Here is a 26,159-nt window from a genome sequence, read left to right as displayed (position 1 = left end):
GGCACCCTCGCTCCCAACACACCCCGAAAGCTCAGCCGTCTCGCCTGGCCACACACCCCACGCCCAGCCTACCCCTGTGCCCTCTGCCTCCTCGCTCAGCGGAGATGCCTGAAGCAAAGTGCAGGACTGTGCAGCACTTTACAGACTGACAAGCTGGTTTTTAGGTGAGGAGCTTTCGTGGCCAGACCCGCTTCCTCAGATCAAATAGCGGATGGGGACGGTTGCGAGGGAACGCGCCCCCCCCCACCCCCTGTCCCTGCCTCGTGCGGAGCTGGCGAGGAGCTGGGGAATGCGGAGTCCGCGTGACTCTGCTGGGGGCCTGCGCCACAAAGGCTGCACGTTCCGCAGGAGCAACAGCGGAGGCACCATGGACACGCAGCCGCCTCGCTGCACGAGCCTCCAGCAGTCTCGCGCCGCGGCCTGGCGAGCTTCTCATTGGTCACGGGGCTCTAGGATTTCTCAATGCTCACAGCCCATTGGCTGCCAGCCACGTCAGCCGTCACCTAGTGACCGCTCATTGGACACCTGCCAGCAGTCGCCTATTGACAGCCCATTGGCTGTCAGGTCAGTCAGTCCCATGGTCACAGCCCATTGGCTGCCAGGTCAGTCAGTCAGATTCGGGCGGTGCCGCTTTTCGCCAGGTAGGCTCCAGCGGTGCCTCGGCTCCGCTCTCCTCTCTTCGAGACCCACGGTGCTGCTCTGAGCTGACGTATTTCTACGCGCCGTAATGCCTGCTGGGAAATGGAGGCCGAGGCCACTAACTACACCCCCCACAATGCACCGCCTCTCCCCTGCGCCCCGTTCTTCTCGCAAAGCCTCAATCTCGTTTTCAGCTGGGAGGGGGGGGGGGGAAGAAGTTGTCCCGCGTTACGTCATCCAGGTGCGACTCGGACGGGACGGAAACAGAGCCTGCGGTGAGTGGAAATTCTCCAGTACGCATTTCCGGCACCGCCGCAGTGCTGGGACGGGGCTTGTGCGGGTGCATGTCACGTCACGTCACGTCACGTCGCGTCGCTTGGTCCGAGCTCGCGCGGCGGCCGAGAGGAAAGGCAGTTGGCAGCGCGGCCCGCGAGGTTCGGACACGGGCTGGGTTTGTCCCGCGCCGCTGCCCGTCGGGACGGGCGGTCCCGTTACTGGAGGGGGCGCGCTGACCCGGACTGTCCGTTATTTTTGCTTCCGGTCCGGTAAAAGCAGTTGAGTTCGTACCGGCCGCCTCAACGGCCGGGTGGGGCCTGAGTTTTCTCTGGCAGGAGGCAGCAATGGCGGGTGCTCAGCGGTTCGGGGTCTGGCCGGGGCGGGAGGCAAGATGGCGGTGGCCAGCTCCCCCTCCACAGCGTTTCTTAAAGGGGCCAGGGACCTTTGACATTTTTTGTTTGACTCTCAGGCTCTTTTTTTTTCTCAACATATTTTTTTCCCATGTTTCGGGGTGTTGCTTTTTGGGGGGCGTGTTTGGTATTTTTGGTTAAACCATGTGGCCACCCTAGTTCCTGGCCTGTCACCCACTTGGTCTGGCAGCCAGACCAACGTCGCTACCATCGAGCGCTTTAGAAAACCTACCTGAATGTCTGTGTGTCCGGCCAGTGCTCCTCAACCAGCTAGGACCTCCAATTTGTGATGCTGCCGCCTCTTGCCTTGACATACAGCAAGCTGGGGGCCAGGCCATGTGGCTGCAATGGGCTTGCTTCTCACACACCTACTGACAAGAGCAAAAAACACCAGGCGCCCTCCTCCTCCCCCACCCCCGCCTGGTACAGGAACAGTGATGCCTGTTCCCCTTGGTCATGGCACAAGGGGAAAGTGCCCAGTTAGCTGCATTTCTCACTCTAACTGGGGAGCACAGCAGGAACCTGGGACTGCCCCATGCTGGGGACACACACCTCTCCTCGGCCGTGGGAGGGCTAGGATAATCCTCTCTCTCTGAGGCAGCCTGCCTACTCGACCCTTCATCCCTAGCCACACCCTAGAGTGAGAAATCAAATACAGAAAAACAAAAAAAATTAAGGACTGAGCAATCCTGGGATAAGTGTTCTAATAATTTATTATCAGAGCATAGAGGAAAAATAGATTTAGAATATCAGGACTTCTCAGTAGCATAAAACCAGAATATTTGAATTATAGATCTCGCACACAATTCCTGTAAACTTTTGTTGGCAATGCTATTTCTTAAACCATTTAAAAATTAGCAGCAAGATTTGAAGATTTCCTGAATAGGTTAATAGCCTAGAATCCAATCAAATAATGTTCAGTGTGTGTATGCACCAAATTCTCAGAACCACATTATAATGCGGAAACTAATTTAACTTCCAATGAAGACAAGTGATTTTATGTACTCAGGGCAATGCCAACAAGTGCTACATCAACCAAGCTATTGAAACAGAAAAGCAAACAAAGTGAGGCAGAGAAGCTGCTGCTGCCCAGCAGGGGTATCAGGGAACAAAAAACCCCTATTATTTTACCTCTGCTTCTAAAGGTTAAAAAATACCTAAATGTCATATCACAAAAGATGGGGTAGGGGCAGGCGCTTTGAAACTTCCATTGCCAGGTTCTTTCTGGCCAATGGACTTGCAACTAAATTCCCATGATTCCCTCAGGATTTTCAGTGTAACTTTCTGGTTATTGCTGTCAACTAAGGCTGTGGCCACACTGTAGGATTTACAGTCACATAGCTGCAGTGTTTCAGGGACTGCTGCTGTGGCCTGGCCCCTTGTTCTGTGTTTGGGAGTGGCAGGGGATTCATTCATGGTCTTTTTCCTTTTTCAGGTGCTGGTAGGGCTCATCATGGTGCATCTTGGTAAGTGCAGCCTGTTCTTGTTGAGTCTGAAAGACCCCTCATTTCTGCATCCCTCTAAATCAAGCACAGGCGAGACTATGCAATTGTTGCTGCTAAACTCTCTTAAGGGTGGCAGAGCAATCTATCTTAAATATTGAAAATAAATTGAGGTCTTAAAGCAGTCTCATAGCAGGGTACAGACATTGATTACATTATAAATAATAATAATTGGTGCTGTGTAAAGGCAGGTTACAGCAGTTTTATTGATTTTTTTTTTTAGGTGAAACCCAAGTTTTCTCTAAGGCTTGTCAAGTTTTTGGCTAGACTTCTGCATACATCAGTCAAATCTAATGTGACACCTGTGTGATTTTTCCCTTTAGCTCGTCTCCTTATGAAAAACTATCATGGAGGACATGTAGCTATCCGATTTGCTCTTGGTGGCTGTGCCAACAGACCCTACTTTCGTATAGTGGCAGCATATAATAAGCGAGCACGGGATGGCAAGTATTTGGAGCAAGTGGGCTGCTATGACCCACTCCCAAACAGCCATAATGAAAAGATTGTTGGCTTGAATATTGAGAGACTCAAACACTGGATTGGTTGCGGTGCACATGTCACAAAACCAGTTGAAAAGCTTCTAGGTAACATGTTTTTCAATCCTAACTATTTACTTATTTCTCTTACGAGACAATAGGTTTTCTTTGACCATCTCTGCAATGCCTGGGAGTACCAAGGACCCTTTCTTGAATTCTTTGCATGAAATCTTGAGCATATGTATACATGCAATGCAAGGCATTAGAGGGCTGAAGAGATGAGATTTTTAAGAACTGGAAATAAGTAACCAATGAACTGTTTACAAAGGGTTGTAGTAGATTCTCAATCAGTGACAAGATTGGGTGCTTTTCTAAAAGTAACTCAAAGAATTATTTGAGAGAAGTTCTACAGCACATGTAATGTAAGATGATAGGAGATCATCACAGTGCTCCCTTCTAGCCGTTGAATCTGAGTCTAGAAGCGTAATATTGAAACTTTACTTATGCACAATCTTTTTCAGGTTTTTCTGGACTTTTCCCATTACATCCTATGACAATCACAAATGCTGAAAGACTAAGGAAGAGAAGAGCCTTGGAGGCCCCTGCAACTTCTCAGGAAGAAACACCAAGTGACTGATAACATCTGTCTGAACTGAATTACTCAAAAGATTACTGTACAGACCTCAATTAGAACAGTGTGCCAACTAAAAAGGACAATGTATCTGCTACAGGAAAAGAAAAGGTAGTGGATGTGAATTATATAAGAATATTAAAATATTTGAGGCTTTAAGGAGACCTCAGACAAGGATTCTGATTTCCCTCATTTGTTAATTCTTATTTGACACACACTATTAATCTTTCATGTTTATGTCAGATTACTTAGCCTCAGGATCCACAAAGGTAAAATTGAAGCTCTTGATTTCAGTAGGTCAAGAACTAAAATATGTTTGGATCTGGGCCTTCCAGATTACAGCATTTACAGATGGAATACAAACTCCAGTTTGCTAAAGAGGTCTGTTGTGGAGGCTGAGAGAGCATTGCTGATTGTCATAAGTCTAATTTATAGGAATTTCTGATGGATCAATGAACAGGTGAGGTTTCCACTAGAGTCTTCCTTCTAAAAGTAAACAGCATTGTCATTTATTTTTACAGCTGTTAAATTGTTTAACAGTAGACAGGCACTCAGACATGGGCTCTGTTGCTATTTTATTTTCACCCAGTTAAACTGTAAATAGCATATACAGCAGACAATTTGGATGCAGTCATGCAGCCCAGAATGTGACCAGAATTATTTAACCACACTACTGTTGTTTCAGAAGGTATCCCACAGAATATGGCCACTCTAAGCACAGTACTTTGATAGTTGCTCAACCGTTCTCCCTGAACGCTATTTGATCAAACATTATGCATGCTTCCAGCTAAAACAACAATGTAAAAATCCAGGAATGTTCATAGACTATCAGCCATCACTAGCAGTCATTCCTATTCCAGTGTGAAAAGCACATTAAGAATTGAGTTGTGTTCAGGGACAGACAGCTATTACTGTGACTTAGAAGAACTCACATATCACTCATTTTGTTGTCTTCATCTATATTCTAACTTACTTAAATGTCTCAGCTAAGCCAGCAATCATCATCATGTGACCAGAATTGGCATTAGTTGCTCAATGGCCAGGGGTCGGCCTCTGCTGCTGCACAGTCAGAGCCAGGGGCATGGGACATGCACGGAACCTGTGGCCTGGTTGTTAAAGTCCTGCCATAGGAGCTTGCTGCCCAGCTGCTGCAGGGCTGAAGCCTGAGCCCCAGCATGCCCTGCCCAATCCAAAGGGGGCTAAGAACTGTGTCCTACTATCTCCAGAGGGGGTGCATGACAGCACATCCAGAAGCAACAAGAAGGGAGGGAGAGGGAAAAACTGATGCTTTGACTCTGTCCATCATGCAGGAGGCTGTTTGCAAGTAAGGCCCCCCCCGGTGGCTACACGGGAGAAACACTAATTTAACTCACTTCCGTGCTGTCAAAACCTTTGTCATTAACACATCCTAACTGCTGGTTGCTCGGTTAAGAGTGTCCTTAAGGAAACATTCTTTCTGATAACCATGCCACATAACCACATCATAAACCTCCAGGAACCCAGCCCTGCACCAAAAAAGATGCCAACTCTGCCCACATATCTACACTGGTGAATTCATCACTGGAGCAAACAACATAAGCCACAAAAATCAAAGGGTCATTTGACTGAACATCCAGTAATTTCATCTATGCCATCAAATGCCAACAGTGCCCCACTGCTATCTATATTGGACAAACTGGACAGTCTCTGTGGGAAAGAATCAATGGACACAAATCGGATATACGTAACGGGAACATACAGAAGCCTGTTGGTGAGCATTTCAGCTTGCCTAACCACAGTCTGACAGACCTGCAAGTAGCTGTCCTGTCACAAACCAGGTCTACAAGCGAAATACACAGAGAAGCCCTGGAATCCCAGTTCATCCACAAATTCAATTCACATGCTAATGGACTCAATTGTGATATGGGCTGGTGGGGACTCTACCTACTTAATAACCACTGAAGGTGCTAACAACTCTGAGTGGTATCCTTCCTATCTTAAAAATCAAAGTGAATAGATAGATTCCTATCTGCTTAGGTTCAAGAACCCATTCTCCAGATACTTAATGATGCTCTGTTTCCCACCCCCTCCCATTTTCTCTCCCCCCCCTCCCATTCCCTATTTATTTCGAGTTTTCATATCCCCAACTCATAACTCCAGGCTTCTGTAGAAGTGGGCTGTGCCCATGAAAGCTCATGATACCATCTACAGGTTTCCTTAGTTTATAAAGTGCTACCAGATCATTTTGTTGTTTTTTTCTTAACGGTTAAGAAGCTTCAGGAGGTAGCCAAGTTAGTCTGAAGCGCTACTGGAAAAATAAGTTGTGTGTCTTTTAAAGGAAGCCAGGATAGCCACAATACTGAAGATGATTTTCAATATTTTTCTATATCCAAAAAATTAATGAAAAGATGTAGAAAATCCTATAAACAAATGCTTCGCATTTTATAGATTTGTAGTATGCAAAATCTGATTTTCTATAGTGCCTATCCCCAGATATATTTCAGATTAGCATAAACAAGACAAATTATTTCCCAGGTAACTGGGACCATTTTTTAATTTGTCTCTGCAAATATAAGAAGAGCCAAGTTAAAAGTTCATTTATATGTAGCCTTTGGGAAGTGTTCCTTTCTAGGTTCTAAAAACACAACACGATTTTCTTTCCTGGATTTCTCAGCTTCAAATACAAGGAGGTGGGTCTGCAGGGTTGCTTCTGGGCCAGTCTGAATGAGGGATGGTTTATTCTCCTGTTTAAAAAACAAAATTATTTCTGGTGTTACAGGAATAATAGATAAAGAAGTCTGGTTTATAAAGTTGGATCATTGCATCTCTCTCAAAGACAGCATGATCAGACTCAAGTATCAAATTGTTTATCATCTTATTAATATAAGAGTTATACCAAAGCAAGAGTTAGACAATGGTTAGACAATCAGCATACAGTTAAATGGAGTAGATACTAATTATGATGATATTGCCAGTACAGGCAATCTACTCAGTAAAGCTTTTGATAATTATGGGAAGCAACATTTTATAGGAATAACTAGATGAAAAAAAAGAGTTCCTAAATTCAGTTGTAACTTACATGTTAATGTACTATCAGCTTTGTTCATCTTCCCAAAATAATTTTAAAATGGTGATACCCCAAATGACTTATTTCTGAGAGTGGGAAAATAAATAATGGTGCAAAGAAAGGTAGACCTTGATATTGGGAAGAGGAGGTATGCAGAACTTCTGGTATGGGAAGGATGGATGGCACACGAAGACCCTGGTTTGGAGGAGATGAAGAAACATGGGATGGAGCCTGACACACAAAGGCAGGGTTGGCAGATTGAGGGACTCAATGAAATAGAGGGGGATGGAAGGGTGGCGCATAGAGAGAGAGGGTCGGTGAATGGAGGGAAGCCAGGAGTCCTCAGTGTGTGCAATCAGTACAGGTTAAGAAGCAACAAAGTGTGAGAGCTCCAAGTCAATGATCATTTGCATTTCTAAAATGCCTTTTATCAATGGCTTTAAACTAGGTTCGACGGGGGCAGGTGAGCAAAGCCCACAGGTAAGTGCTGAATGAGCGGGACTGGGAGATGGGTTGGAAATGGGGGGGGGACTACGGCCTATAATGGCAAGGAGAAAGCAGGGTCAGGGCACAACAGGGAGGCAAGATCAAATCAGTATCTTAGATGCCTATATACAAATGCGAGAAGTATGGGTAATAAGCAGGAAGAACTGGAATTGCTAACCAATAAATACAACTATGATATCATTGGTATTACAGAAACCTGGTGGGATGGGACGCACGATTGGAATGTTGGTATGGAAGGGTACGGCTTGCTCAGGAAGGACAGACAGGGAAAAAAGGGAGGAGGGGTTGCCTTGTATATTAAAAATGTACACACTTGGACTGAAGTGGAGATGAATGTAGGAGATAGCTGTGTAGAGAGTCTCTGGGTTAAGCTAAAAGGGGTAAAAAACGAGGGTGATATAATGCTAGGAGTCTACTACAGGCCACCTAGCCAGGTGGAAGAGGTGGATAAGGCCTTTTTTAAACAATTAACAAAACTATCCAAAGCCCAAGATTTGGTGGTGATGGGGGACTTGAACTTTCCAGACATATGTTGGGAAACTAACACAGCGGGGCACAGGCTATCCAATAAGTTTCTGGACTGCATTGGAGACAACTTTCTGTTTCAGAAGGTTGAAAAAGCTACCAGAGGAGAAGCTGTTCTGGATTTGATTTTAACAAATAGGGAGGAACTAGTTGAGAACTTGAAAGTGGAAGACAGTATAGGGGACAGTGATCACAAAATAATAGAGTTCATGATCTTAAGGAAAGGTAGAAGGGAGACCAGCACAATTGAGGTAATGGATTTCAGGAAGGCAGATTTTGATAAGCTCAGAGAACTTGTAGGTAAGGTCCCATGGGAAGCAAGACTGAAGGGAAAAACAACTGAGGAGAGTTGGAAGTATTTCAAAGGGACGTTGTTAGGGGCCCAAAAGCAAACAATTCCGCTGTGTAGGAAAGATAGAAAATATGGCAAAAGACCAGCTTGGCTTAACAAGGAGATCTTGCATGATCTCAAAATAAAAAGGAGTCCTATAAAAAATGGAAACTAGGACAAATAACAAAGGATGAATATAGGCAAGCAACACGGGAATGCAGGGGCAAGATCAGAAAGGCAAAGGCACAAAATGAGATCAAACTAGCTACAGGCATAAAGGGAAACAAGAAGACCTTTTATAAATACATTAGAAGCAAGAGGAAGACCAAGGACAGGGTAGGCCCACTGCTCAGTGAGGAGGGAGAAGCAGTAACAGGAAACTTGGAAATGGCAGAGATGCTCAATGACTTCTTTGTTTCGGTCTTCACCGAGAAGTCTGGAGGTGTGCCTAACGTAGTGAATACAAGCAGAGAGAGGGTAAGTTTAGAAGATAGGATACACAAAGAACAAGTTAAGAATCACTTAGGAAAGTTAGATGTCAGCAAGTCACCAGGGCCTGATGAAATGCATCCCAGGATACTCAAGGAGCTGATAGAGGAGGTATCTGAGCATTTAGCTATGATCTTTGAAAAATAATGGAAGACAGGGGAGATTCCAGAAGACTGGAAAATGGCAAATATTGTGCCCATTTATAAAAAGGGAAATAAGAACAACCTACGAAACTACGTCTGTCCCAGGGAAGATAATGGAGCAGGTAATTAAGGAAATCATATGCAAACACTTGGAAGGTAATAAAGTGATAGGGAATAGCCAGCATGGGTTTGTGAAGAACAAGTCATGCCAAACTAATCTGATAGCTTTCTTTGATAGGATAACGAGCCTTGTGGATAAGGGAGAAGCGGTGGATGTCATATACCTAGACTTTAGTAAGGCATTTGATACGGTCTCGCACGATATTCTTATTGATAAACTAGGCAAATATAACTGAGGGTATGTCTACACTACCCCCCTCGTTCGAACTAGGGGGGTAATGTATGCATACCGAACTTGCTAATGAAGCCCAGGATTTGAATTTCCCGGGCTTCATTAGCATAAAGCCGGCGCCGCCATTTTTAAAAGCCGGCTACACGCGGCACGGACTAGATAGTTCGGATTAGGCTTCCTAATCCGAACTATCTAGTCCGTGCCGCGTGTAGCCGCGCGGCACGGGGTTCGCACTAGCCGGCTTTTAAAAATGGCGGCGCCGGCTTTATGCTAATGAAGCCCGGGAAATTCAAATCCCGGGCTTCATTAGCAAGTTCGGTATGCATACATTACCCCCCTAGTTCGAACTAGGGGGGTAGTGTAGACATACCCTTAGATAGGGCCACGATAAGGTGGGTGCATAATTGGCTGGATAACCGCAGTCAGAGAGTTGTTGTTAACGGTGCTAAATCCTGCTGGAAAGGGATAACAAGTGGAGTTCTGCAAGGGTCTGTTTTGGGACCCGTACTGTTCAATATCTTCATCAATGATGAAGTACGCTTATTAAGTTCGCAGATGATACCAATTTGGGTGGGGTTGCAACTTCTTTGGAGGATAGGGACATAATTCAAAATGACCTTAGCAAGTTAGAGAAATGGTCAGAGGTAAACAGGATGAAGTTTAATAAAGAGAAATGCAAAGTGCTCCACTTAGGAAGGAACAGTCAGTTCCATACATACAAGATGGGAAGCGACTGTCTAGGAAGGAGCATGGCGGAAAGGGATCTAGGGGTCATAGTGGACCACAAGTTGAATATGAGTCAACAGTGTGATGCTGCTGCAAAAAAAGCAAATATGATTCTAGGTTGTATCAACAGGTGTGTTGTAAGCAAAACTCGTGAAGTCATTCTGCCGCTCTACTCTGCACTAGTTAGGCCTCAGCTGGAGTACTGTGTCCAGTTCTGGGTGCCACATTTCAAGAAAGATGTGGAGAAATTGGAAAGGGTACAGAGAAGAGCGACAAGAATGATTAAAGGTCTAGAGAACATGACCTATGAAGCCAGGCTTCATGAACTGGGCTTGTTTAGTTTGGAAAAAAGAAGATTCAGGGGGGACATGATAGCGGTTTTCAAATATGTAAAAGGGTGTCAAGGAGGAAGGAGAAAATTTGTTCCTCTTGGTTTCTGAGGACAGGACAAGGAGTAATGGGCTTAAAGTGCAGCAAAGGAGGTTTAGATTGGACATTAGGAAAAAATTCCTAACTGTCAGGGTGGTCAAATATTGGAATAAATTGCCAAGGGAGGTGGTGGAATCTCCATCTCTGGAGATATTTAAGAACAGGTTAGATAGACATCTGTCAGGGATGGTGTAGACGGAGCTTGGTCCTGCCTTGAGGGCGGGGGGCTGGACTCGATGACCTCTCGAGGTCCCTTCCAGTCCTAAGATTCTATGAATGTCTCAAAGAACTTAAAAAATGTGCATTATTTCTTCCATTTACAAATAAACTCCCTGCCATGATTTTCTTAAGAGACCTGCACAGAGTAAGGGAATTGGCTACATTTCTGGCTCATGATCAAAACATTATTTGTCAAAGGTTGCTTTAAGTGGTATGTAGTATTCATAGGTGGGGTTCTGGGGAAGGATCAGGAGTAATACTTATATGCCTAAATCACCACCCAGTACAGGTTTTACTTCTATAAATGTGGACTCTCTGGTCCAATGTTCCTGACACACTACAGGTGGTGGAGGGGACCAGGAGCCCAGTGTAATGAAAGGGGTGGGGCTGCAGGGGAGGATGGAGAAGCACAAGCCAGCTCATGGCTCAGCTGGGCTGCCTTGGGGAACCAGGAAACCCAGTGGGTCATTGGGGGTAAGGGGGAGAGGGGAGCGTCAGCCGAGGAGGCAGAAATGACTTCCCTTGGTCTGGCAAAATCCCTCATCCAGGGCCAGGTCCCGAGGGGTTTCAGACCAGGGAGGTCTGACCTGTAGAAGCTTCTGGAAGTAAAAGAAGACTGACAGAGGCAGATTTCAGAATGACCCCCATTTCTCAGGTAAAGCCTGGCTCCTTTGTAGCTGTGGAGCATTTTAAATGAACTAGTCTTCTTGGCCTACAAAGGTGCGGGGTAGCATTTAAGGAGCACTGACAGGAGATGCATACCTCCTATTGCCAAGGAGCTCAGTTGTACAGGGGCTCATTTGCACACCACTATATAACTGAGATTTGGAATTTGATAAGTGGACCTTAATGTTCACTGAACTAGTAAGGATGAATATTCCCTCCACTATGGGAATTTCTGGATAAAATAATATTGTTGGGTGTAATGCAGGACATCAGATAAAAATCATAGTCCTTGCTATGGAATCACTGAATGCAAGGGCCATCAAAAGGTGATCTAGTCCAGCCTCCCACACTCATGGTAGGACTAAGTACAGAGGAACCTCAAAAATACAAATTCCATAGTTATGGACTGAACTGGACACCACATGGAACCAGACGTATGCAGTCAGGCAGCAGTAGAGATAGGTCTCCTCCCCCTAACAACTTCATTACTGTACTGGTGCTGCATCTTAATGTTAGGCACATCTCGGGTGCCTGTTCCCACCCTTGGCCCTTCTTTGCCATGCAAAATGCCAGTCACTTAAAGGTAAAAGAAAAAGACACTGAGATTCACAGGCACAATTGTGAGCTCCCAAGCAAGAGAAGAGCTGCTTGATAAGTCTCACCCATAGCTTAATTTGCCAGAGGATGTTGTGAAGACCAGGACTTTAACAGGGTTTACAAAAAGGAGGTTACTCACCTTGGCTGTAACTGACATTCTTTGAGATGAACGTCCCTGGGGATGCGCCACAGCAGGTGTCAGTGTATCTCGGCGCTGCAGAATGGATTCTTCCTAGCACTGCTTTGGGGCAGCACCATGCGGCACTACCATGCATGCACAGCCACCCTCCCTTCAGTTTCTTCTCTATCTACAACCTGGCCTGGTGGAAATGACTTTTTTTGGTTTTGGTCCAAAGTAGAGGGGAGGAAAAGGTCGTGGAGCACCCCCAGGGATGCTTATCTTGAAGAACGTCAGTTACAGCCACAGTGAGTAACCTCCTCTTCGAGAGAGAGATGTCCCTGGGGGTGCTCCACAGCAGGTGACTGCAAAGCAATTTGTCTTATGGAGGTAGGGACTTTGGATCAGGAAGGTAAGCTGTCTGTAGTACGGCCTTTGCAGGGTGAAGAGGGCTGGTGGAAAGTGCATAGTGTCTAGCTAAAGTTTGTTCTGATGTCCATGTAGCAACAGCACATATGTCGCTGATGGGAACCTAACTCAGGTGAGTGGCCGCTCTCGTGGAGTGTGCATGGACTGAGGTAGGTGGTGGTAAATGATTCAGATTGTAGCACATCATGATGCAGTCAGAGATCCAATGGGATTGTCTTTGAGATGATATCTGATGCCCTTTGTTACGGTCCGCAATGGAGACCAAGAATCGTGGGGATGACCTAAAGAGTTTTATTCTGTAGAGGTAGAAGGAGAGCACCTTGAGGACGTCAAGGGTATGTATCTGTACCTCAAAGGCATTGGCATGAGGCTCAGGAAAGAATACAGGTAAGTGTATTGTTTGGTTAAGGTGGAGCGTACCTTGGGTAAAAACTTAGGATGTGTCTGTAGAGAGACTTTGTTCTTAAAAAGGATGGTGAATGGTGTGTCTGCCATTAGGGTAGCCATCTCTCCTACCTGACGTGCTGACATTATTGCAACTAGGAACGCCGTTTTGAGCATTAAGTGGAGACGGGAGCAAGTGGCCATAGGTTTGAATGGAGACTTTGTGAGTGTGGTCAGCACCAGATGTAGGTCCCATGGTTCCTGTGGGGCAGTAACATCAGGATATAGGGCGTGTAGGCCTTTGAGGAAGCGTTTGCTTGTGGGATGTGTGAAGACCATGGTGTCATCGACGGTCATATGGAATCTTGTTATTGCTCCGAGATGTATTCTAATTGAGGCTCATAGAAAGGTGGGATTGCTTAAGATGTAGTAAGTAATCAAGGATTGTAGGTATAGGGGCATCTTCCAGTGATATGTTATGGGAAGCAGCCCAATGTACAAAACAAGACCATTTGTTAGTCTACGTCTTCCTCATTGCTGGGGCCCTGCTGTGGAGGAGCACATCACGTATCTGAACATTGTAATTCTATGCCCATGAACCATCGAGGTACCATACTTTGATGTCAAGAGTGGGGAATTGTGGGTGAGGAGCTTTGGTTCCTGGTTGGAATCGTATGCTCGGGTTGTGTGGAACTGTGATCAGGCAATGTAGAGCCATTCTGCTCAGGAGGGAAAACCACGGCTGCTGGGGCCAGCAAGGTGCTATTAGGATGATCCTCGCTTTGTCCCTCCGCACTTTGAGGAGTACTCTGTTGAGGAGGGGGAAGGAAGGGAACACATAGAATAGGTGGGCATTTCACTTAAGGATAAGAGCATCTGCGAGTAAGTTTGAGGAAGGTAACCTAGTGACAGATGATGTGGGAAAAGCTGAAGTACTCAATGCTTTCTTTGCCTCTGTCTTCACGGACAAGGTCAGCTCCCAGACAAATGCACTAGGCAATGCAGTATGGGAGGGAGGTAGGCAGCCTTTGGTGGGTGTAGTGGCCACCCACTGACCCCGAAGGGGAGGCGCCCCTCCCAGAGCTGACCCGCTTACAGTGGGGAAAGAACAAGTTAGGAACTATTTGGAAAAGCTAGACATACACAAATCCATGGGCCTGGATTAAATGCAGCCGAGGGTACTGAGTGAGTTGGCAAGTGTCTTTGTGAAGCCTTTGGCAATTATCTTTGAAAACCCGTGAAGATTGGGAGAGATCCTGGATGATTGGAAAAAGGCAAATGTAGTGCCCATCTTTAAAAAAGGGAAGAAGGATGATCCAGGGAACTACAGACCAGTCACCCTCACCTCAGTCCCTGGAAAAATCATGGAGGGGCTTCTCTCAAAGAATCCATTTTGCAGCACTTGGAAGAGAGGAAAGTGATCAGGAACAATCAACATGGATTAACCAAGGGCAAGTCATGCCTGACCGATCCGATTAGCTTCTATGACGAGGTAACTGGCTCTGTAGATATGGGAAAATCAGTGGATGTGATATACCTTGATTTTAGCAAAGCTTTTGACACTATCTCCCACAATATTCTTGCCAGCAAGTAAAGGGACTATGGATTGGATAAATGGACTGTAAGATGGATAGAAAGCTGGCTAGACTGTCAGGCCCAAAGGGTAGTGATCAATGGCTCATGTCAGGTGGGTGGTCGGTTTCTAGCGGAGTGCCCCAAGGATCAGTTCTAGGGCAGATTTTGTTCAATATCTTTATTAATGACCTGGATGAGGGGATGGATTGCATCCTCAGCAAGTTTGCAGATGACACTAAAATGGGGGAGACACAGATATGCTGGAGGGCAGGGACAGAGTCCAGAGTGACCTGGACGGATTAGAGGATTGGGCCAAAAGAAATCTGACGAGGTTCAACATGGACAAGTTTAGAGTCCCGCACTTGGGACGGAAGAGTCCCAAACATTGTTACAGGCTGGGGACCGAATGGCTAAGTAGCAGTTCTTCAGAAAAGGACGTGGGGATTACAGTGGATGAGAAGCTGGATATGAGTCAGTGTGTCCTTGTAGCCAAGAAGAATAATGGCATATTGGGGTGCATTAGGAGGAGCATTGCCAGCAGATCCAGAGAAATTATTATTCCCTTTTATTCGGCTCTGGTGAGGCCACATCTAGAATATTGTGTCCAGTTCGGGCCCCCCACTATAGAAAGGATGTGGACGAGTTGGAGAGGATCCAGCGGAGGGTGACCAAAATCATTAGGGGGCTGGAGCGCATGACCTATCAGGAGAGACTGAAGGATTTGGGTTTGTTTAGTCTGCAGAAGAGAAGAGTGAGGGGGGATTTGATAGCAGCCTTCAACTTATGGAAGGGAGGTTTCAAAGAGGATGGAGAGAGGCTGTTCACAGTAGTGACGGATGTCAGAACAAGGAGCCAATGGTCTCAAGTTACAGTGGGGAAGGTCTAGGTTGGATATTAGGAAAAAACTATTTCCCTAGGTGGGATCAGTTACCTAGGGAGGTGGTGGAATCTCCATCCTGAAAGGTTTTTAAATCTTGGCTTGACAAAGCTCTGGCTGGGATGATTTAGTTGCGATTGGTCCTGCCTTGGGCAGGTGGCTGGACTGGATGACTCCTGAGGTTTCTTCCAGCTCTAGGATTCTATGAAGTGCTTTCCCACGCCTGCCCTGGAGCAATAAAGTGGGCATTTTTTTTGGTTATTCTGATAGTAAATAGGTCTATGTGAAGGTGTGTCTGCTGTGCAAATATCTGTGTCAGACTCAAACAGTCGATCTGCCACTCATGATCTTGAGATAGGACTCTGCTTAGGGCATCCGCTGTAGGGTTTAGGGGACCGGGGAGATGGCACACAGTTATGAAGATACCATGAGTGAGGCACCAGTTCTAGAGTGCTATGGCTTCCTTGCCTCGAGCATAGGATTGTGCCCTACCTTGTCTGTTTATATAAAACATACAGGCTGTATTGTTGGTATGTGTTTTGACACGAGTTCCAGTGATGTGGGGTAAAAAATGCTGGCACGCAAGCCAGACAGTCCTGAGCTTGAGGACAATGATGTATAGCATCCTCTCTGCCAGAGTCCATAGGCCCTGGGTTGTAAGGTCTCTCATGTGTGCTCCCCAGCTTGAGAGAGAAGTGTCTGTGGTGATGACCACTGTGGGTTCTCGAGTCTGAAAGGGTATGCCCCTGCATTAATTGTCCAGTTTGTCCACCACAGTATTGATCTTTTTACTATGTCCGGGACTGACTGTGTTTTTGTCGGGGAGTGTAGGTTGGGCTTGTAAATCCATCTGAGTCATTCCTTGAGGCACCTCATAAATAGATGGGTGTTTGGGACCAACATCCACCGTTTCCCCTCTGTCCACAAGTCTTGATACGTTGTCTAAGAAATCTATTAGGTGCTAATATTTCTATCTATCCAAAGAATGGCTTTCCCTTCCACATAATGTCAGTAGAAGTAGCAAAGAGGCAGCTGAGCAGCTCTCCTGCCACAGAGTGGCATGGGCAGGGACAGATTTTTTTCCACTCAGTTTTTGTATAACTATCCAATGACCAGCCAGACATGACCAGACGTGAGGGCTGAGGCCCTAGGACTGTATCAGATCTCCTTCACTTACAACTTTGCATCCTTAGTAGACAAACTTTAGCTCATGTTCCACCCTCCTTTGACACCAAAGTTTTAACATTTGTAGGAACAGCCATTTTACAAACCAAACTTTATCCTGCAGTCTTTTTTTTTATGAATTATAAGATAAGGGATAGCCAACAATACAAAAACATTTTCATTTTAAGTTGTAAATGCATTCCAAATCCATTCTTAAAGTGAAATTACTCTATTATCATCCAGAAATGTGATGACAGTTTAGAAAAGTTTCTCAGAACAGGTTTGTAGAATGATGGATGAGATGTCTAAATAACAAATGGGATTTCCACAACTATTGCTGCTTTTAATGAATGTCTGTCATTATGGAAATACATAAACTTATTGCAGAGTTGACAAAAAGAACTTACAGCTAAAGCGGAGATAAAGCTGTCCATCAGATAGTAGTCAGCTCCATCATGTCCCATTAAGTGGCTTGGAATGACTGTGGATTTTTTCGTTGGATGAATAGTTTTCTTTCTTGTGCAAAAGTCAAAAACTTCCACTGGTCCTGCACCATCACAGAATAATTCTCCCTAGAAGTCCAAAGTGAAGTACAAAACATACCTTAAATATATCAGTCCAATTTTTTTGACAGTGTTTCTAGTAATGTAATCTAGTAAAAATTGGGCCTGAGATTATCCCAAATTACATACGGTTACTGATTCTGAAAGTGTTGAGGGACAGTGTAATTTATATAACTAGAAAGGACACAGCATTTCTGCAGCACATCCAGGGCCTGAGGAGGAGGCCTGAGTCCTATGAGGAACAGACTGAACTGCCTTTCCATTCCAGAAACACTGTTTGTGATGCCCCCGTGCCACCAAGCAGGATTATGTAGCTTCCTTTAAGCTTTCCTGTTTTTCCTTATTCTTTTAAAAAATTGATTGCTGTTTAATAAATAGTATTTGCTTTGAATTGTATGTAATAATCAGTAGGCCAGGGAAATGTCCAGTGTAGAGAGAGCACACTTGTACGGGGACACCCTAGCCCAGTGGCTTTCAACCTTTTTAACCACAAGACCACTTTTTCAATATAAGTGCAATGTAAGATCCACCTCAAACCCAAATACCCTTGGCCCCACTTTCTTCACATCCCTTCTTGGAGTTCATCTCCAGCTCTACCCCTTCTCCAAGGCCTCACCCTGCCCACTCCATCCCCCTTTCTCCCCAAACCTCATTCATTTTCACCAGGCTGGGGTTTTGGGTTGGGGTGCAGGCTCTGGTCTTGGGCTAAGGGGTTTGGAGTGTGGGAGGGGCTCTGGCCTTAGTCCAGGGAGGAGGATTGGGTCTAGGAGAGGTTTCAGGGTGCAAGCTCTGGGAACAAATTTGGGTGCAGGGGGACTCATGTCTGGGGCAGGAGGTTGGGTGTAGGAGGAGGTTCAGGGCTGGGACAGGGGTTCAGGATGTAGGCTCTTGCTGGGCACCGTTTAATTAAGATGGCTTCTGGGTGATGGAGCAGTGAAGTTAAGGCTTGTTTACTCCTGCCCTGGTCCTGCAGCATTCCTGAAAGCAGCTGGCATGTACAGCAATGGCTCCCTGGTGCCATGTGGTGCCTCATCTACAGGCACTGAGCCCACAGCTTATACGGGCAACGGTTCCCCATTACTGATCAATGAGAGCTGCAGGAGTGGTGTCTGCAGGCAAGGACAGCATGTAGAGACCCCCTGCTCTGCCTGTCTCAGGGGCTGCAGGGACATGCCAGCCACATCCAGAAGCAGCAATTACGGGGATAATTACTCCAGCCATAAGTTAGGCTCCCTCCTTCCCCTTCTCTCTGTACGGAGACAGGGTACAGAAGTGGGGACACTCTGACATCAGCGCCCCCCCCTTTTTTCCTCCCACACTCTGCACAGCAAGTGGAAGGCTCCCAGGGGGACAGCTTCAAGGCAGAGGGCAGGAGCAGCATGACAGTGGGTGGAGAGACAACTGAAGTGCCAGCACTTGGAAGCTTCCATGCCAAACCAGTCAGGATCACTTGTCAGAGGCTCCAAGATCTACCTGTAGACCCCAATCTCCTGGGTGGTGGCCACTGCCCTAGCCGCTTTCCTAGGTGACCACAAGAAGTTTGGGGGTCAAGCACCCATGGAATCCTGGGCCCAGGTTCCACAGCTGACAGAGGCACTTATCAGCTGGCCCACAGCTGCTGCCGTGAGAGGGGGCTGGGAGGAGCCCGTATCTGAAACTTCTCATCCCTAGACCCACCCCAGACTTCACTCTGGCTTGTCAGTCATCTCAGTGCCTTTGTGATGCATTAAGATCACTCCTAGAAAAGGTATGTTTTGTGTTTTAAATATCTTCACTATGGACAGCCTTTACATCTTATTAAAATAATGGCTAGCGTAATCAGCAGGAGGATCAAAAATGCATGACACAGCTAGTGCACTTGTTTATTTGCTGGCCACTGACCTCCATTTTGACAAAGGCCTCATATGGTCACAGTCCTTTAAAACGTATCTCCCAAGTCAACATAAAACAACAGGAAATACAATGTGGTAAAAAAACCTTTTAAAGGACAGTTAGCATACATAACACTCAATTACCATTTTTTTAATGTCCAATAAACTAGTGCAACAACTCAGATGAAAAACAGAGGCCCTCAGCATGACTTTTCTCCACAATGCTTTGTTAGCAGTTACAGCTGTTGTTCTCAAAGTGTGTTCGGAGCTCACCCCACCCCTGCAATGGGGAGCCTGAGCTGGCACTCTAGCCCTGTGCTCCTCCCATGATGTTGAGAGGGAAGAAGTGACTCTGAGAACCATATGTGTTCATTTTTTTAATTGTATCCTTTGGTATATATGGTTGTGACTATTTTCTTCCACTATTTGATCTGAGGAAGTGGGTCTGGCCCACGAAAGCTCATCATCTAATAAACCAGCTTGTTAGACTTTAAAGTGCTACATTGTCCTGCATTTTGCTTCTGAGAACCAGTGAGTTACATTTTAGCACAACATGTGTGTAACAGCAAAATATTAATTTAAAAATCACTAAGACCCATAATCCAGGTACTATCTTGGATTGGCCTCTGTTTTGACTCTCACATCCAGGCCATGTTGAAGCCTGGCTGCTTCTATACTTACCTACTGCCCACTGTTCTACATTCCTACCTTTCCAAACGACCATGGCTTTTATTCAGAACATGTCATGCCATGAATACAAGCCCACAGTTTCTCTGACTTTTAATAGGAGTTAAGTAGTGTCCCCATAACCAAGGTCCTGAGAAAATAAGATTTATTTTAAATTCGCAGTAGAATCCCAACTAAATGTTTGCATTTCATGGAATTCACATGGGTGCGGTGTCACCCCTACACTGCTGTGATTTTTCTAACAGTGGCAAGGCAGAATCAGGGTTAAGAGGTCAGTCCCACCCCAGAGTACAGTAGGGTGGTGGAAGGTTGGTCATATACCAGGGAGTGTGCATGTTGGTGTCTTATCACATGGTGCTGACAAGTTCAGCCCAGCCTGACTCAGGTCAGGGTGGGATCCAGCTAGCTCCATGCTCATATCCAGAAGTTGTTGCTGTTTCCTGTCTGTCCAGTAAGGAGAAGGGAGCAGCACAACCTCCATCCTGGAGGAGACAACAATGCATCAGCTGGCAGGGAGCTGAGACAAGGATCCCTGCCCCCAGCATGATCCTCTTGCCAAGGCATGGCCTTCCTCACATTCCAATCAGCTTCAGCGGAGAGGGCTACTTCGTGCCCTGATCCCTCCATCAGGATAGGGTCTTCTCAAACAGTTGCTCATATTCCAAGTGGCTACAGTGCTAACTGGTGTGCGGATGGATCCTTGTCTCAGCTCCTGCACTGTCTCCCCGCAGGCTGCCAGGGGATGCTCTGGGATGGGAGGGAACACTCCTAATTGCTGCACTGTCAGTCTTGTCTCTCTCTGCCTGCTGGCCAGATAGGAAACAGCAGTGGCAGCCTGGTCCAGATCTAGGGTTGCCAGTTAGTTTCACCAAAAATACAGAACATGGCGGGGGGAGAGGGGGGGAGAGAAAGACCCGCCAGACACAGCAGGGGAAAAATGTCCCCACCGGCCTTCTGTCTGTTTTTTTAACTGGACAGAAGATGCAATTTCCAGACTGTCCAGGTGAAAACTGCACACCTGGCAACCCTAACCCCATGCAAGGAAGGGGGGGGGGCACTTCCGTTCCCTCCCCCTCTGGCAAGGGATTCCTCCTCCCCCTCCCCCCAGCCTTTCCATCAGGTCCTGCATGCATCCTGAACAGTTAAGGAGGCACTGAGGCTAGCTGGGCTCCAAGACACTGCTCCTTGCTGCAGCCAGCATATTGCAGGGAAGGAGTTCTGGGGCTTGCCCAGATGTGGCCACCCCTTCCTCCCTAAATGCACCCCATGCAGGGATGGGGCTGGGGGTGATTCTCTTCCTTCCCACTCCTGCAAGGTATTCTCTCCCCCCCCACCTTCCTTCCAGTCCTGCATGCCTCCTTAACTGGTAAGGTCCCAGTCTGCCAGAGGCTAGCCAGCCTATTCAGGGAAGGTGTGTGAGTGGGGGAGGGAGAGGGAAGGGGAGAAGCTGTCCCTGCTGTGGCTTCCCTTTCCTTCCAAAAAGTGCTCCATGCAGGGAAGGGGCTCAGGGCCTTCTCTTCCCGCCCTCTCCTCTCCTCTCCTCCCACACACCTGCTCACAGCAAAAGGAGTTTCGCTGGCAGCCTCTGCAGCTGCCTGAGCCTGGAAAGGAGCTGCAGTCTCTTTCACTGCCGCCTGGCTGAAATGCTGCAGGGCTCCAGCACGTGGAGCTTCTCCCTCTGGCCAGATCTCTTGTGTGCGTCCCTCCCACGTGCAGGAGAGGAACCCGAAGCATCTGGCCATGTGACAGGGGAGGCTGGGGGAAGTTTTTTAAGTGGCCCCAAGGACACCCCTGCCAGATACGGCAGGGGAAAAACAAAAAATACCAGACATTTTGTATGTCCGGTATTTTCTGTGGTTTTTTTTTTTTTTTAAACCAGACAGAAGATGCATTTACCGGACTGTCCGGGTGAAAACTGGACACCTGGCAACCCTAGCCAGATCTTAGTGCAGATTGAGTGAGGCCTTGATTCCTGTTCTGGACCATCCAGGACCATGTGGTCAGACTCTCTCCCACATACACCCTCTCTGCTCCCTGGCATATGACCAGCTCTCCATCTTCCTGTCCCCTTCCTGAATAGGAACAGCCTGCCAACCTCCCTGCTCCTAGTGAGCAATCTCAGCAGGGATGCAGGGACAGGGATGTCCACTTCCACCTCCCTGCAGTTGGAAATGGCTAATTCCATGAATTCCAGCCAACCCATGAAATCATAATTTACAAAGGGCCTTACACCCATAATATCCCTATAGTAGGCCCTATCCAAAATTCTCTTTGATTTCACTGGTTACAAAATTGTGTCCAGAAAATAGTAATGGTGAAGTACTGAATTGTGTGGCAATCACCCATTGATTTACCTTGGTCCCATACACTGTGGTTTTCCGTGTTCCAAGCTGCTCTGTAAAAGCCATCATAGTAAAAGCAGCTGTTGCTCCTCCTTCAAATTCCATGTTAACAACCTGCAAAGAGTAAACTGTCAAGTTTAGAAATATACAGCCACTCAGAGTGTTGAGGGGACTCTGGCAGGAGTGAGTGAAAGTATATTTCCTGTCATCTATGGTATAACTAGAAGATACAAAGCAGACAGTGCAAACATTTGAAGGATGAAATTGAACAGATGTTACATATCTAGCACATTAGGTAAGCTATAACATTCATGTATTGTGTGCTGGGAGCTTTTCTACTAGAGCAGCACAGAATTCATGTGTTGTACAGGCACGACTTGTCAAAAAGTTTTACTTTCTTTTACCTTGTGCTGCGGACAGCATACTTTTCAATCTTTAATTTTTTTCAGTAGGACTCTTGATAAGTTCACACTGTCATAATGGTGCTACTAGAGCTAGGTTTATGGCAACACATTCCAAAGTTTTGAGCTTACACACAAGTTTTTTCAAGGGCCAATTTTTCCTTACCAAACCTCAAAGAAATAACCAAATAAAAGAGGAAAAACTTAAAAAACAACAAATAGTCTAGTAGCACCTTAAAAACTAACAAAACAGGTAGATAGTATCATGAGCTTTTGTGGGCAAAACCCACTTCTTTCAAATGACTGGAGTATTAGAAGTCCAGATCTAAGAATAAATAAGGGAAGAGGGTGGGGGGAGGAAAAAAAGACAGACACAAGAAAAAGAGAGAGACAATGAGCAGATGGTGCAGGTAGTTACAAGAGGCTGATAAGAGGACTTAACTAATTTATTTTAAGACATACAAACTGAAGTGTTCTGGTTTCATACTCATAATTAATATCTACATATTAAAAAATTTAAGTCAATAAATAGCTTTACATTTACTGTGAGATGAACCAAAAATATCATACCTGGTTACTGACAACATCATTGTCACATTCATAAACACATCTTCCATATGGACCACTCTGTAGGGCCTCTACCACAGATTCTATGTCACAAACACCACTACTGCACACAACAGATACTGGCCAATTAAAATAACCCTACAAAAAAAGAAGAATGTTATTTGTGCAAGACATACCATCTAAAAAGGGAAGATCTCTGCCTCTTTTTATCTTGAACCAAATTCTCATTTATATGTGCAGAAATCAGAACCAATTGGTACATTTGGGACAAAAAATGTTCCTGTCTGTCAGGGGTGGCCAATGAAATGGCAGTGGTTCACCAGGGTTAGTCCCTGCTGGACCACTGCTGCTATATTTACACGCACCTCTGCTGATATAGGCAATCGCAGCTCCCATTGTCCAGGAACGGTGACCCGCAGCCAACGGGAGCTGTGATTCCCCATAACTGTAGAGGCTCAGGTAAATATACCAGCATGAGGGCCCACCAGGGACTAACTGTGGCAGACCAGACCCGGCCCATGAGTTGGTATTTGCCCACCCATACTGTAGGTAAACAACATGAACTCACAATATGATGCTGTGGCAAAAGAACTATCATGATCCACTGAGATATAAACAGGGGAGTATCAAGTAGGAATACACAGGCGGTATTCTCTGTGTAGACTGGGGCCAGTTAAATTGGAAAGAGCTCCTAAGAGAGGTATAGGAGTGACTTTAGTCAATAGGCAATTTGATCAGCTATTGGATCAACTTACCTAGGTAGGTGGTGGATTCCCCTTGAAATCTTTAAATCAAAACTGGAATTCTTTCTAAAAGATGTGCTATAGCTCGGGCTCCATGTCCATCTCAGAAGTCGCAGAACTCAAGGATTCCATGACTTCCTGCAATCTCTGTGACTTCTGCAGCAGCCTAGAGCCACCCAAGCAGCTGGCCTCAGAGTCCGCTGCTCAGCTGGCAGGAGCAGCTCTACAGCCAAGTGCTTGGACAGTCCCACAGTCAGTCACACTAGCCACTGCTGACGCAGCTTGGGAGGCAGCCACACTGGCTGCTGCTCAGGTGGTCTCAGACAACTGGGGATTGCCCAAGTGACAGCTGATGTGGCTGGCCCAGGAAGCAGGCTAAGCAGCAGGCCTGGTGCTGGGAATAACCACAGTTAGGTAGCTCCCGGCAGTGGTCTTAGGATGGGCAGAGTAGTGGCTGGCCACCCAGGGCTCTGCACTTGGAGGCAGCTGAAGCAGCAGTAAGCCACTGGGGGCTTTCCCCACCTGTTCATGGATTTTACTAAAATACCTGAGATTAAATCACAGCCTTAGCTATAGCTCAGTTGAGAAGGTGTGAGCTTGCTGAAGGTGAAATTCCATGGCCTGTGTTATGGAAGAGGTTGCTCTACATGAGGTCTGGGCAAAATAAGGCCCATGGGCTGAATTCAGCCCGCTAAGCCACTGAATCAGGCCTGCGGATGCTGCAGGGAGCCCTAGCTCCACCCGTACACCACTTAGAAATGCAGCTGCGAGGTGGTTCCCCCTAAAAGGGGGACAACCAATCCCCTCGCTTTCATACTTTTATGTCCTTAAGAAGAGATCTGCCTCTTAGATAAACTCATTCACCCCCCTGCATTAGCACAGGGATGTTTGGAGATAGTAAGTATCTGCGGCTTCCACTGACGTAGGGTTGCCAGATGGCCGGTTTTGAACTGGACAGGCTGGTATTTGAGGGTTCTGTCTGGAAAATAAATTGAGAAAATACTGGACATAGAAATGTCTGGTGTTTTCTAATTAAGTTGGTTTTATTATCATGAGTATCAGTATGTGGCTGCACACTGCCTGGCTGGTGGACACGTTTACACTGCGTGAGCCTGTCTACCAGCCAGGCAGCATGCAACTACGCAGTAGAGGAGGGGGGTGGGGGTGGGACCTGGGTGGGATGGAATCTCCAGGGCCAGACTTACTCATGCTTCACCAGGACTGTGTGCAGGACGGGCAGCACCCCAGGATCCGCGTGCGCCTGGGCCAGCCCCGCTCCCTCCTCACCAGCCCTGCTTCCCCCAGCCCCCTCATGGCCAGCCCTGCTTCCCGCTGGCTGGTTCCCCCCCCCCCCCCGATATCCCCCAGACAGTTCTCCCTCTTCCACCCCCCCCCAACCTCCTCCTGGCCAGTCTCCTCCCTCCCCCCCCCCCCGCCCCAATCTGAGATCAAGTCTGTCCGGTATTTTTTTTTAAGCCATCTGGTAACCCTATACTGACTTCAGTTAGGTTTACACAGCACTTGTGGAAAAAAAAATCAGGCCATTTCTATTCATGTGCTTCTACATTTACATTTAGCATCTTAAATTTAGGCACACAGATTAGAACAGTTTAGTTTCTTTTTCCCCAGTTGTAAAACACAGCTACTACACACACTGGTTCCCAATCTTTTAGTATCTGGACTCTGGCTCTAGAAATTTAAGAGCAGGTTTAATACAGCATTTGCCACCACTCTAAGAATCTCCTATGAGTTTAATCTGGTCCTGCTGAGTTGCATAATTTTCTGTAATTCTCTTATCTGTTTCTGATCATGCTGTTTCCCAATTTTCTCAATAATGTAAATAAATCTCCACCTTCCTTTTTGTTGATCACTAAAACCTAATAGTTAAATATTTCAGCCTTCTCCATCTTCCAGCAGCTAGAATTTGAAGCTAGTCAAATTCCGACTAGAAATAAGGTACATTTTTATAAATAGTGAAGATAATCGCTGTAATAATGTACAAAGGTGTGGGTTCTCCATCACTAGACATTTTTAATCAAGATTTAATCAAGGATATACTCTAGTTCAACAACAGCTATGGGATCTGAAGCAGAAATTTAATTCAGGCAAGTCTTAAACTTTGTGTTATGAATCAGACAAATTAGTCACAATGGCCCATCTAGCCTTAAAAATCTATTACTGAACCTCACTGCTAACTTTTCTTTAATTTCATCTTCAATCCCATTTATTAAACCTTTTAATATTCACTTTTATACAAGCTGGAGTCAGAAAGAAATCATCCCCTTCCCATGCTGAACACTGAGCAAACAGCTGGGTACATTTCAGCCTTCTCATTTCTTCCAAAATACCAAGTGTTGGCTACCTTAGGCAAGATATTAACCTTGATGACAAAGTGATCTGATGATATACAGTAATCCTATGGTCCAAGATCTTATGGAAACCAAAAGATAAGTTTATTTTGCTTTGAAATGGAA

At 46.1% G+C, this 26,159-nt stretch overlaps 2 protein-coding genes across 19 annotated transcripts in view; one reads left to right on the top strand and one right to left on the bottom strand.

The window, feature by feature from the left end:
- The first annotated feature begins 813 nt into the window (after positions 1-813).
- On the top strand, positions 814-4,111 carry MRPS16 (mitochondrial ribosomal protein S16). 6 transcript variants are annotated; one of them, XM_089779914.1, is made up of 4 exons: positions 814-914; positions 2,761-2,791; positions 3,151-3,411; positions 3,825-4,111. In XM_089779914.1, the coding sequence occupies exons 2-4, from the start codon at positions 2,779-2,781 to the stop codon at positions 3,938-3,940; spliced, it is 390 nt and encodes a 129-aa protein (XP_089636040.1). In that variant the 5' UTR covers positions 814-914; positions 2,761-2,778; the 3' UTR covers positions 3,941-4,111. The 6 variants fall into 6 exon arrangements, with proteins under 6 accessions (XP_089636040.1, XP_089636038.1, XP_089636036.1 ...); XM_089779912.1 differs by having other exon boundaries at positions 837-932; XM_089779910.1 differs by lacking the exon at positions 814-914 and adding an exon at positions 936-1,073.
- A 381-nt stretch (positions 4,112-4,492) lies between these two features.
- Positions 4,493-26,159, bottom strand: part of LOC102452580 (uncharacterized) — a 63,552-nt gene continuing 41,885 nt past the window's right edge. For all 13 annotated transcript variants that reach the window (XM_089779898.1, XM_006129040.5, XM_089779904.1 and 10 more), the window contains 4 exons: positions 22,946-23,080; positions 21,987-22,088; positions 16,919-17,083; positions 4,493-6,657 (listed from right to left, as the gene is read on the bottom strand). In XM_089779898.1, coding sequence (XP_089636024.1) covers positions 6,508-6,657; positions 16,919-17,083; positions 21,987-22,088; positions 22,946-23,080 — 552 coding nt within the window. In that variant the 3' untranslated portion in view covers positions 4,493-6,507. The remainder of the gene's footprint in view (positions 6,658-16,918; positions 17,084-21,986; positions 22,089-22,945; positions 23,081-26,159) is intronic.

This window comes from Pelodiscus sinensis, chromosome 7 (assembly GCF_052426305.1).
Source record: "Pelodiscus sinensis isolate ZL-2025 chromosome 7, ASM5242630v1, whole genome shotgun sequence".
Taxonomy (NCBI): domain Eukaryota; kingdom Metazoa; phylum Chordata; order Testudines; family Trionychidae; genus Pelodiscus; species Pelodiscus sinensis.
The sequence above is the reverse complement of the archived record's forward strand: the minus strand, read 5'-3'. Positions and strand labels throughout refer to the sequence as shown.